At 36.2% G+C, this 12748-nt stretch overlaps 1 protein-coding gene across 2 annotated transcripts in view; it reads left to right on the top strand.

Moving 5' to 3' along the window:
* The window catches only part of LOC109546505, a 133916-nt gene extending 123440 nt beyond the window's left edge, over positions 1-10476 (top strand). For both annotated transcript variants that reach the window (XM_048665990.1, XM_048665989.1), the window contains exon 13: positions 4675-10476. In XM_048665990.1, the coding sequence (XP_048521947.1) occupies positions 4675-7655 (2981 nt within the window). In that variant the 3' untranslated portion in view covers positions 7656-10476. The remainder of the gene's footprint in view (positions 1-4674) is intronic.
* The last annotated feature ends 2272 nt before the right edge of the window (positions 10477-12748 follow it).

The raw sequence follows: 12748 nt of genomic DNA, 5'->3' as shown, positions 1-12748 counted from the left end.
TTGTGTTGGTTTTTTCCGTGACACATTCCATCATAGTTCACATGTACCTGCTAATTATCAGGTAACTCGTAAGCGATCACAGAATTGAATGGAGAATTCAACCATTGTTTGAAATTCAACGATGGTTGAATGAAATACCAGTGACTGGACAAAAGTGACTTTACCCGTGATTTTACCCTATAGATTTCACCTTATCTTATTAGCGTCTGCCTTCCTCTAGGGCTCATTTGTATGTCTAGTAGTTCTGGGGTTTTAGATGCGTATAAGTTCTGGTTGAATCGTTCTATTGCTCTTATAATGTCCTGTCTTTCGGGCATTATTTGTCGTCTCGTCTATTATGTTTATTATTTCTCTTCCTCCTTCGCTTATTTTCTTCCTAAATATTTTGGGGCCTTGGTTGTTTTCAATTATTTCTTCCATCATTCTGTCGTTATACAGTGTGGCCAGTATAAAATGATGTACATGGGGATATTGGAATCCGTTAGAGTTACGGGGTGGACCAAATGGGAAAAAAGTTGCGCAATCAAGTGCCTATAAATAATCTGTCATCAACTTCTTTGAACTCGGAATAGCAACGGATATAAAGGGAAAAAAAGAAAAAAATGCGTTTTATAAAACCCTTTATATTTTGTGTGGGGGGGGGTTAAGAAATGAGCGTGAATTTGAAAATGTCAAGATAAATAATTAAAATTTTATGGTAGTAGGCATTAATAGTTCCATTAATTATTACTTTAAATTATTATTGATCATACATCGAACACTGCAAAAGAACTAGTAACATTTTAGGATTAAAGTAGGCGTTCAAATAAACCAACGTTTTCTCGCACGCACAATATACATCGTCTCATTACTGCTTCACAGGATTTTCTGATCATTAAGGGTAATTCTGTTAACAGCTTCTATAACAGAATGTCTCAGCTCCTCTTCGGTTTCGTATGACCCACAGTATAACACATTTTTGAGGAAACCCTATGCAAAAAAATCAAGTGGTGTTATGTCAGGAGATCTCGCAGGCCATCTTACTGGTCCCAGGTTGCCTATCCACTTGTTGGGAAATTCGTGATTTAAAAATTCTGTGATAATATGTCCATTATGTGGCGACGACCGTCTTGTTGGAAATACAAGTTTTGCAGGGTAGCTACTGGAACATCCATAAGTGCTTCCGCTACGTTAGTTTGTAAGAGGTTTAAATATCTCTCGGAATTTAAGTTCTCATTAAAAAAATGGTCTAATCACGTGGGTACCCACAATACCTACCCAGACGTTAAATCCAAACCTAACTTGAAAAACTAGCCGTGGATTTTCATCAGACGAAAAAACGGTATTTTTACGATTAAATAGTCCACATTTAGTAAATTGGCTCTCATCTGACCAAAGGACTTTTAAGGAAAAGTTTGGTATCTCGTTATTTCTTTGAATAAATCACTGACAAAATGCCATTCTTCTAATCGCATCGCCATTCTGGAGTCCCTGGCAGGGCCGTTCACGATAGGGGTGATATTTATCACGCATTAAAATACTATTCGCCGTTGACCGCGCAACACCTGCTGTGGCTTCAATTTGACGTAAAGATGTACGAGTAAAACCAGGCTTTGCATTACCAAATTTTCTTTATTTTCGTCTCGAAGTTTGTTTTTCTTTGCCTTTGCAAAACTCCCGTAAGCTACAAGGTTGTCTTTCAGACGCCTAAACATAGTTCTACCAGGTTGTCGCCTTTCTGGATATTTATTTAAATACATTTCTTCAGCTTTCGTTTCATTTCGACGACAGAGAATAAAACACTCTAACATATCGTATTTTCATAATTTGAAACGTGATTCATTTGGAAACACACAATTAATTACAAACACTTGACACTGACAATAAATTCTACTTTGACAGTTACCTAGGTAATTAAAACAGACAACAAACGTCACTCTGGGGAAATTGAAGAGAAATATCAATGCCTACTACCATAAAATCTTAATTTTGTTAATTTTAATTATTTATCTTGACCGAACATAAACATGTTATACATGGTTGAAGAACATATTTAAAGGGGAATTTAAAAATGCAAGAATTCAATATGGCGCCCATAAGAAAAACAAAAGTTGACTTCGGCCTCATTGAACATAGTGGGCCTAGATTATTTTTACTTTATTTTCAAATTCACGTTCATTTCTTCCCCCCCCCCCCTGAAAATTTCAGTATTGTATCTTATAATAAACAAAATATACAGGATTTTATAAAACGCACTTTTTTCTTTTTTTCCCTGTATATCCGTTGCTATTCCGCGTTCAAAGAAGTTGATGACAGATTATTTATAGGCACTTGATTGCACCACTTTTTCTCCATTTGGTCCACTCTGTATATAACGGTTTCAAATATCCCCATGTACATCATTTTATACTGGACACACTGTATTGTTTCACATGTTTTCTTGCTTGTCTTCCGGATTGTTTGCTTATTACTTTCAGATCTTCGTCTGTCATATTTAGTTTTTCGTTATTTCTTCCTCCGTATTAGTTTCTGTGTATCTTCTGTTATCTTACTCAGCGCTTGTTTCTTTGGTGCAACTTTACCGATTTCCTTTGCAGTGCTTATCAGTTCAGCTGTTATGTAATGCTTTAGTGTATCACAGGTTTCTTGAATCATAAGATCATTTTCTAGTGATGTGTCAATGTTGTTTCTGTAAGCTTCTTCGTGTTCTCTTAGTTCACTGAGCTTTATAGATTTATTTTTGTTAATTGTTAACTTTCTTCTGTCTAATTTTTTATTTATTGTTATCTTTGCTTTCACTATTCGATGGTCGCCAGTTTGCACCTTATTCAGTACAGTTACTTCTGTAACTATGTATTTCCTGTTTGTAATTATGAAGTCTATTTCATTTTTTGTTATTTTGTCGGAGTTTTCATTATTTTTTTGTTGGTGTTCTTCCATGTAGTTTATCATGCTATTCCAAATCTTCATATGTAAGTTTTTTATACCCATTACAAATTCAATGTGCATAGTTACGTACAATTAATAATCTGAAAGAAAATAAAACCGATTGACTAATTAAATAATTATTTAAGAAAGTCTCAAGATTTAAATTTGAATAACATCAAAAAGATCCTCTTAAGTTTTTGATCAATTATATTGACGATCGATTATATATAAAGTTTACCCAAATAGAAATTTGTGGTGGAGGTTATTCAGCGGTTAACCGAGTTGTTCAGTAAACTTAATTAAAAATCCAAGTCCTTATAGGGTAGATGTGAGTTTTCTAATATTTACCATTTTAAATTTCGGATCTAATAAATAATCGAACATAATTTATTTAATCAAATTGCTACTTCAGCTTCCTTAATATTTTGATGCATAAAGTCATACCTCAAATTGGCTTTATTTGCTCGTACAATTTTTACTTCATTAATTCATCCATGGTTCATCAAATAACGGCATTCGTATATATTTTAATAAACTTTGGGCAAATACCGTTAACCTTCTGTTCACTTAATAAACGTCACTTAGAGTTAATTAATATTATTTGCTCAGGGAGTCGCTTGCGAACATGTTTCGCAAGCGGAAACCTCGAAATTAAAAAGTTAGCAAAGTAAATAGTGAACGGGTAATTTAAATCGTTTCGACTTCTCTCAATGATTACAGAATAGGGCAATTCCAGACACAGTTCAGTTTATACAGAGTTGCAACTACAGGAAAGAATTTGAAGAATACCATCTTGACCACATAATTTCTATTAGGAATTAAGAGTACGAAATCCATCTCAACCTTTTCAGAAAGGTTTGCAATTTTTGCAATCTTGGGAAGCTTTCAGACTTTAGGAAAACTTCTAGAAAATCTCGATCCCAAATGAAAATGAAAAAAAAAGCGATGTTCTGAGCTTTGCTGTACCGTGTCTACGGAAAATTTGGTTCAACTTTGAAATAAAAGTCCAACTAGTTTCAAAGAAATTTAATAAAGGGTGTTTTTTAGAGGTATAGAACTTTTAACTGAAATAAAAAAAGTTCGCGGTACTGGTCTTATTGAAAAGACAATTTTACGCTATTATAGTTTAATTATGATTTGGGGCATATAGACGCCGCAGTAGGCTCGAATGAACAGCAATCTGGAAGTCCAATTTTCGAGCACTTTCAAACTTCTTCCAGACCAAAAAGTACAAAAAAAAGTTTTCTGGACATAACTGGAAAAAACGATATGTCTAGGGTCGATATAAGTTGGGCGAACTGAACAGCAATTTTCGAAATAAATTGCCGAATTTGGAGCGACAAAAATCTAAAATGTTTTTATTTAAAAATATTGAGACACCCTTATATGCAGAAAAACTCACTGTTTGACATGCCTTTTTATGGTCTAGTGGAATCAAAATGGTCGAAAATTGGACTTCATTCGTGGATTGCTCTTGATTCGAGCATGTGCCCCCAATCATATTTAAGCTATAAAGGCATACAATTGTCGTTTCAATAAAGCTAGTAGCATGACCTTAACATGAATTTTATGAGTTTTATTTCAATTTAAAGTTCGATTCCTCTAAAAACCATTTATTTGCGACTATGAGAATTGTTGTTGTTAGTCACAGATGTATGGTGAAATTCTGGCAAATCTTAAAATAACTTTTACATGTTACTGTTTACAACTCATTTGTTCTAAAAATTATATTTATGGAAGATAATATAGCATATAAATTTGTTTCAGATAAAAACACCCAAGGAAACTGCGCTGTCTGTAACGCTCAACTTGGTCCCCAATTGCATTCCCGACCACTTCAACCAAGTCAAGCTTCCCAATACGGGCTGCGAGAAGAAGAAGTGCCACATAATTCTCGAGTATGCAATACATGTAGATGTAAATCGGTGCGGTCTAGACACACGCACTGTCCATTACCCAATTGTCCAAATGGCAGAGGTAGAGTAAAGCGATTGCGTTCATTTCCTTATCGCCTCCAAGATTTACCATCGGACGTGCGAGATCCAATCCTAGCCGAATTTCGGATTCCCAGTGGGGTAACCAAATGCTGCTCGGCCTGTTTCATTCGAATTCAAAGGCGACTGGGACCCGTGGAAGAATGGCCCGATGATGAAGTGAATCAGTTGAAGGTTGCTTTAACTGAACTGGGAGCCAACTGGCAACAATTAGGTGAACGACTCAACAAATTGGGCTTTCAAGTTCGAAGTTTTTATGCAGCAAACCGGAAACGGCTCAACCTGGAAGTGTGTTTGGGAGATCGCAAACCTACGTTAACAGACGAGGAAGAATCCGGATCTAGTACTTCAAGCTGTGAGGAGCCAATGCGGGATCGAGAAAGACACTCAAGCGATACAACTAGTGCAGCCGAAAGTCCCCCAGTAATACAGGGGAGCAATCAAAACGCCCCTAAGAAAGAAGACTACGATTCAAGTGCGACTGAAACAGCTGATGAGGCGCAAACCGATCATTATCAAGTCGCCACTATAACGCCAGTTTGCAATGAATATCAATCTCGTCCAGCAGAAAGTCCTCTCAGTGTTAAAGAATTGATGATGGACATGATAGAGAGATCCTTGAATAAGGCAGGTGGACAACAGCCGGTACCAGTCCAAGGCCCGGGCATGACACCAACGATATCTTCTATACTGAATAATGACGCTAACGAAGTTACTATAGTTAGCGAATATAGTTTGAATAGTTTACCTAATAGATCGCAGCCGCCACATCAATCTCGAACAGACATCAGCATAACTAAATTGGCCAATACCATCGGAGCAACAATTACACCAGTATCCGGTCCTATCAGGTCGCAACCTGAGCCTATTCAGACGTCCCGGGATGATTTAGTGGTAGTACAAGTGCCGGACAATCGGGAGCCTATGTCCGAGACTTTGGATCTAAGTATCAAGAAGCCAAGAGAGCCGATGCCACCAACACATCCGAAGCATGTTCAGTCATCAATGCATAGATCAGACCCCTATATGTATCATCAAGAAAGGAAGAGCCCATTTGTACGCACTTCACAGGTAAAATTGCCTAATCCGCAACCTGCAAATCCAAAGACCGGTTCGATCACCCTGGGAACCCCAATTATTAATCAGCCAACCCGTTACGATGCATTGCTTCGACAGACCAGCGATAAAATGGGATCAATAACAAAGGGCACACCTATTCATCCATCACATGCCGTGCAGCAACAAGATAAAAGGATGTTCGAATACTATCCGAAGCAAGGAAGAATGCCTAGTCAACCGAATATTGCTCAGCAGCCGCAATACCAATATGCGACACAGCGCACCTCTTACGACCAACATATTAATTCTCAAAGGAAGTTGATATTTGATGATTATATGACCTCTCAACAAATGCAGAACCGAAGACCAGAGAAGCCACAATATTATCCTACCAATAGTTCGCATCGCACTCCACCTCCACCACAGCAGAGTCAACAACGGCAGGGTGTAATTCAAAGGCACACTAGACCACAATATCATCCGACTCCTCCTGGACACGAAGCGTTATCTACGTTAGTGGAGTTGTCCGTGCAGCAGCCAAGTCTACCTGTTCCTACTGCTCCGCATGAAGGATTAGGGAAATCAATGGCGGATAATATTATGGAACAGCCGCACAGGTTGCAGATTCTTCAGCATCAGCAACAAATGAGGCAGCAGCAACAGAGGATTGAAGAGCAACGCCGAGTCGCATACCATCAGCAGCAACAGCATCAGCAGCAGCAGCAGCAGCAGCAACAGCAGCAACAGCAACAACAGCAGCAGCAGCAGCAACAGCAACAGCAACATCAGCAACAACAGCAGCAGGCTAGACAGCAAGGTCGAACTGATCCAAGCACTATGACTGCTGCGAGCTTGATAGATGCAATAATTACTCATCAGATTAATCAGACCGCTGAGACTGGCCGAGGCGATGTTGTTTCGAATTCCCGAGAACCACCCCGTGCAGGTGATTTGCTATTCCAGGGATTTCAGAGAGACCCGCCAGTCAGTCAGGACAATGGATTAAGAAATTCCTCAATTATTAATGTTGATTTGGATAATGAAATAGTTAATAAAAACTTAACTGTGAAGGAGCTCACCGATTCGGTGATCAGTCACGATTTTAGTACTCGAACCAACGCCTATTACCACATGCAAGAAACGGAACAGTGGAAGCGAAGATTGCAAGCCCAGCAGCATCAAAAGGACGACAGCAAGCGATCTGCTACACCTCAACAATCTGTTCAACAGCAGCAACAAGACGAAAGACAGATAATTCGCATTGCCCAACCGCAAAAGTACCATCACGAGCCACTTTCGCCTCCAGATAACAACCACTGGTCGGAACAAAATTATCGACGTTATCATCAACCAGCATCGCACATGTCACCGTTAGATTACGTAAAAAACCGGATAGTCGAAGTGATGCGAACAGAAGACGACAAGAAGGACATACAAGAAACACATTCTCAGGACAAGGACCGCAGCGTTAGTCCTGGTGACATGGTGATTGATGAAGAGAAACATGAAAATGACTTCGGTAGTCAACAGCAATCGGATGCGCAACATTTGCAGGCGCGAGCAGCTCATCAGCAGCCTCCACCGTCCGGTTACTCCTATTCCTACTCTCACAAAGATTCTTCAAATGACAATAGAGGTAACGAGCCCAAGCCTTTGCTGTCCGCGCAGTACGAACCCCTAAGCGACGAAGATTAGCGATTAAGGATGCGCGTAGCGACGCGTAATGGTGTAATTTTTTCCTCTAAAGGAACTTTAAAGTAAACAGTGTTAACTCTACAGGCGCTGGTAAGAGATATGTCGTATTTAGATGGTGGGCTTCACGTTCATACGTTATTAAATTAAATCAATTTAAAAGACTGTCCTATCTGTCCAATCAGAAGAATCACATCTTTTATATTTACACGACAAGATAAATTTGACAAAACTTGTTAAAGTTGTAGTGTGATAAACTTAGTTAGGAAGTTTAACATACTGTAACGTCTGCCAGAACTATTTGAATGAAAATGTGAAATATTTGAAAATGTCGAAAAAAACAACAAATGTTTACATTCTGCCCTGGCACGTTGCAAATAATATATAAGATCCATTTTCATAAAAATGTCAGAGTTTTCAAAGGTATAATCATCGCAAACGGCCCGATTTCTATTATCACTTAATAATACATAGTAATAATACTATCAAAACATTTTTCTAATTTTTCAATAGATTCGGTTGATTTTCTTAAGATGTTTTTAATTCACACTGCAGCGACTGCCTAACAACAAAAAGTGCACATATATTTTTTTAGTATTATCAGATATACAGAACTTGAAGATAATTTGAAAAATTCAGGGTGGCGCATTTTACATCAGTCATATAATTTTGAATCAGTCAAATATCTCCTAAATTAACGAAATAAAAGAAAACGTGTTTTATAAATGTAGTTGCGAAAAGGGGAAATATTAAATTTTTGGTAAATGGCGCTGCTGTTTACTGTAGCTCGTATGTACCTTTAATACGTTGCTAGTAAAAACTTAATGCTGAATGGTATTCGATAGTAAAAATTAAATCCGTTTAAAAAGTCAAAGTTGCGCCTACCTAACTTTAGGAGCAACACCTATCAAAATGTTCTATTACCTTCGGTTTTCCCTTTAGTAAGCAAAACCACAACATTTGTTGCGTTTTTATAATTTACGAGATTTTTGACTGGTTCTTTTTAAATCAGCAACTCCATTGTGTACATTTCCCACATTAGGAGTTCAGAAATAATCGATTTTAACGTGAAGCTATTCCCTCATGTGCGCATAGTACTCCTATACCAGCGTCTGTTTTTATTTTTTTATGTATATAGGAATCGTATAGGTGATATGTTTGTTTAGAATAGGGGATTAACAAATGTTTAACATTAAAATACCCCCTCGTGGTGACTGTAATTCGAGTCGAATGTTGTACATTTGTAAGGCATAAGCAAAAATACTTTGAGGCCGTCCTGCCTTTAACCTTACCCCACATTACTTGGAAATACATTGTCTAATAATGTTCGGTGCAAATAATAATAAAGTACCACAAAGATATTGACCTGCAATCGATAGTTATATGATTTAGAGTTTAATTTTGATTTGAAAGTCCCATAAACAGTGAATGACTAGAAAATGAATTTTATTTGTGAATGGTTTACACTTGCACCAAATGTTATTAGGAAAGCATGTTCGTACCGGTTTATCTTTAAATATTATAATGTTACTTATTGTGGTGTTAGCATTAGGTTTTTATAGTCTCGATGTAGCTATACTTCATGTTGATATTGTGGAGTAAGGTTGTAAGTGCAGGCGTTTGTGTAGCGTCCATATTTAGATTTATTATACAAGTTGTAAATAATCTGTAAACATGGAATATAAGTATCTTTTAAGTCGGAATTAGATTATAATTAAAACATTATATAATGACAAATATGTCTAATTTATTATAAGAATTTTTTGTTCATGAGAGGCAGATTTTTTTGCATTTCTATACGTTCTAGTTAGATTGATTTTGTAGATTTTTTAAAATAATTTTGGTAGACAAGTCACAATTTATTATTGTGTGTGTACTGCTTTGAGTACATGTCGGTAAAGCGTGTGAATATGTGGAATGCTCGGTTGTATCAGTTTCTAATATAATCTTTATGTAGTTGTATTTGTATCTCAAAATATAAATTTTACAGGCTTAACTATGTGATTTAAAACCCGACGGATTATGGTAATAATTTCCTAACATCCCTTCTATCCAAATATCTCCTAAGTAGCCACGGTCTTTAGAATAAGAAGAGAACTGATGGTAAGTGCAAAGTTTAATTGCTATGGCCGATTTCACAAATAGATAACTTGATTTAATTCTAAATTTCTAAGCGATTTTGACGTCAATGTTAAGCAAAATTTAGATTCGGAAGTGTTCTCACGGAAATAAGGCGGCTTAACATCAAAGGATAGTTATATTCGCATCGAAATTAGAACTAGTTTGCTTTAAGATTTGTTGTAGTATAGCATTGTATAAACAAATTATTTGAACTTTAGCATTGCAAATAAAATATGGAAGTTTATAGTGTTCAAAATATACTTTTGATATCAAACGTAATTTTTGAAATTCTATAAAACTCCATATAATAATTACTTTCAGACAACTATCGAATATTGATCAGTTTGTAATTTCCTTGCTATGCAACATGACTAGTAAAAGCATGATTTACAACTTTTATATACACGTGTTGGATTTAACTAAGAATTTCAAATTGTAAATAACTAAGTAAGTTAGTCTTAATATAAGAATAAGCAAGGGGTTCCCTAATTGTACATATTTGTGAATTTTTTCATTTCTATGTTTTACATGGTACATAATTAAGTCTGCACTTTGGCGTCTAAAGTTTAGACGAACTGATCATTTTTCTACACTCTAAAACAAAATGCTTCCAGATTTAATGTACACGTCAATTTTTTAGTTTGTAACTACTTTCTGATATTGACCTGTGTAATTTTGTTGAAATAAATGAATATCAGTTGGATGCTTTTTAGTTGTTTATTTCTCTCCCCTTCACTCTCAGCATAATTTTTGCGTATTTAGTACTTTTGGATAAACTGATTGATCCATTCCATATGTATGCACTTATAATTAGTTTAGTATAATTAGTTATGTGTGCGCCATGGTTTTAACTTCCAACTGATCAGCGTGTTTAAAAATTATATATTCATTCATTCAAAAATCAGATAATTTATTTTATATTTTCGCCTTGAATATAAAGAAAAACAAAGAAGCATATAAAGAAAGACAAAGAAATATAAAATGGAATCTTTTAACGTTGAATCAGCCGACATTTCTAGAGTTTGGTGGTCGTAGTTTTGGGTTTGTTCTCATGTTTTAGACGCTCAGAGCGTTTGCAATTAGCTGGCGTTTTTTCGTATAATTTATTAATTGCTTAATAAATATTTAGGAATACATTTCAATTTACATTCTCTTACATCCAACCGCACGCTCACAGTAACAAAAGTTTCAGTTAAGGATCTGCACCCGAGACGAGACATAAGCGAATAAATGAATTTGTAAATAGTAAAATCTAAGTACCTATTCATTTGTAAACAGACTTCATAAAATACCGTGCTTAATGATATGCGAATTGAAGGGAAATAATGAAGGAATCTACATGGAAAATTAGTGATAGTTTGCTTTATAAACTATGATACAAAAATGTTCCTGTACGAAAATTACGGGTGCTAAAATTGTTCACCATTGGTTATTAACACGATTTTAAGAATAGTATATTTACTGCAGCAGCAAACAGATTTTAACTAGACTTTCGAAAATTTCAAATTTTAATTACGCTAATGACATGCTCCAGATAACTAGATATATTGCAAAATTGTGTTCTTCAATAATTACATATTAAATTTGAAAAGTGTAGAAAATAAAATAAAGTAAGTTTTTACACATTTATTTAAGGGTGTCTCAACAAGAGCACTGGATTTAATATTTAAAAAAATACATATTTTTTTCGAACTAAGCAAAAATTAATATTTCATTATTAAGAAGAATAACTGCGATTAAACATGAAATACGACATCCGGCAAATGACCATCACGAAACCTCTGGCACACGGTAATTCTTTTCAAAAAATTCTGGATCACGTTTTCGCATAGCTGTGGCCCTATTTCAGCAATGRCGCACCGTATCTCTCCTTTAAGGCGTTCAACTGTCTGTGGCTTGTCCACATACACTTTTTCCTTCACGTAACCCSAAAGAAAGAAGTCCATCGGCGTTAAATCGCAGGATCTTGGTGGCCAATTTTCATCGCCAAACCGAGAGATGACACGGTCTGGAAACTTGGTACGCAGTAAAGTGATTGTTTCGCGAGCTGTGTGAACTTGCCTTAGTCCAAAAGTTACATTCTAATTTCAGTTTTTCGTTATTCTACTTTGAACGGAGCTGCATATTTTCGCGAAATTTTGTACACAGGGGGTTTTGAGCATAAGAAAACCAAATATCCCATCAGATTTTGATCAACTTGTAGAAAAAGCCACTTGCGGCGATGTCTGAGCAAAAAAATGGTTTTAACTTTTCGGTCACACGGTATTCTGACCTTTAAATTGGCTGCGTCTAATCGCCTACTAATTTTGCACAAAAACGCCTCTGTTTCCGAGATATTTGCGATTAAACTGCAAAATGCAGAATTGAGTTATGACATCCTATTTAGCCAACTTCACAAATTCATATTCTATTTTGCAGCTAAGCATAAGGAAATATCTCAGCGGAATATCACAGATAGCACGTAAACTCATCAGCATTAATTCAGTATATATTCTCACAAGCCTGTAATAACGAACAGTTGTATCTTGAAGCTGAAATCCATATCAATCGAAATAAAAATTGTTTTAAAAACTCCCTTTCCAAGGAAGTGATTTTAACTGGCGCAGTCGGTAGGATTTGTCAATGAAATATTGTGTATCAAATCCGGTAGGATTTGTCAACGAAGATCGTGTGTATCAAATCCGGAAAAATTTGTCAACGAAGATCGCGTGTATATCACTATCACTTTGCAAATTAGTAGGCAGAGGCGCTGATTTAATAGCTTCTCGTGTTGAATTTCAATCATGGGAACTTGTTAAACAAGATATCATTGACACATTTGCAGACCAAAGATCAATTGATTGTGTAGTGCAAGATATAATCACCCTCAAACCCTCTAAAAACGAAACAGCCCAAGAATTTGGCTTGCATTTACAAGACGTACGCAGTCTCCTATTTTCAAAAATTAATATGAGTAATGAAACTCGGGAGATCAA

The sequence above is a fragment of the Dendroctonus ponderosae genome, unplaced genomic scaffold, assembly GCF_020466585.1.
Source record: "Dendroctonus ponderosae isolate FM_Combo_2020 unplaced genomic scaffold, Dpon_F_20191213v2 Dpon_F_20191213_4, whole genome shotgun sequence".
NCBI classification, from domain to species: Eukaryota; Metazoa; Arthropoda; class Insecta; order Coleoptera; family Curculionidae; genus Dendroctonus; species Dendroctonus ponderosae.
Note: the sequence above shows the minus strand (reverse complement) of the source record. Positions and strands in the feature narration are given on the sequence as shown.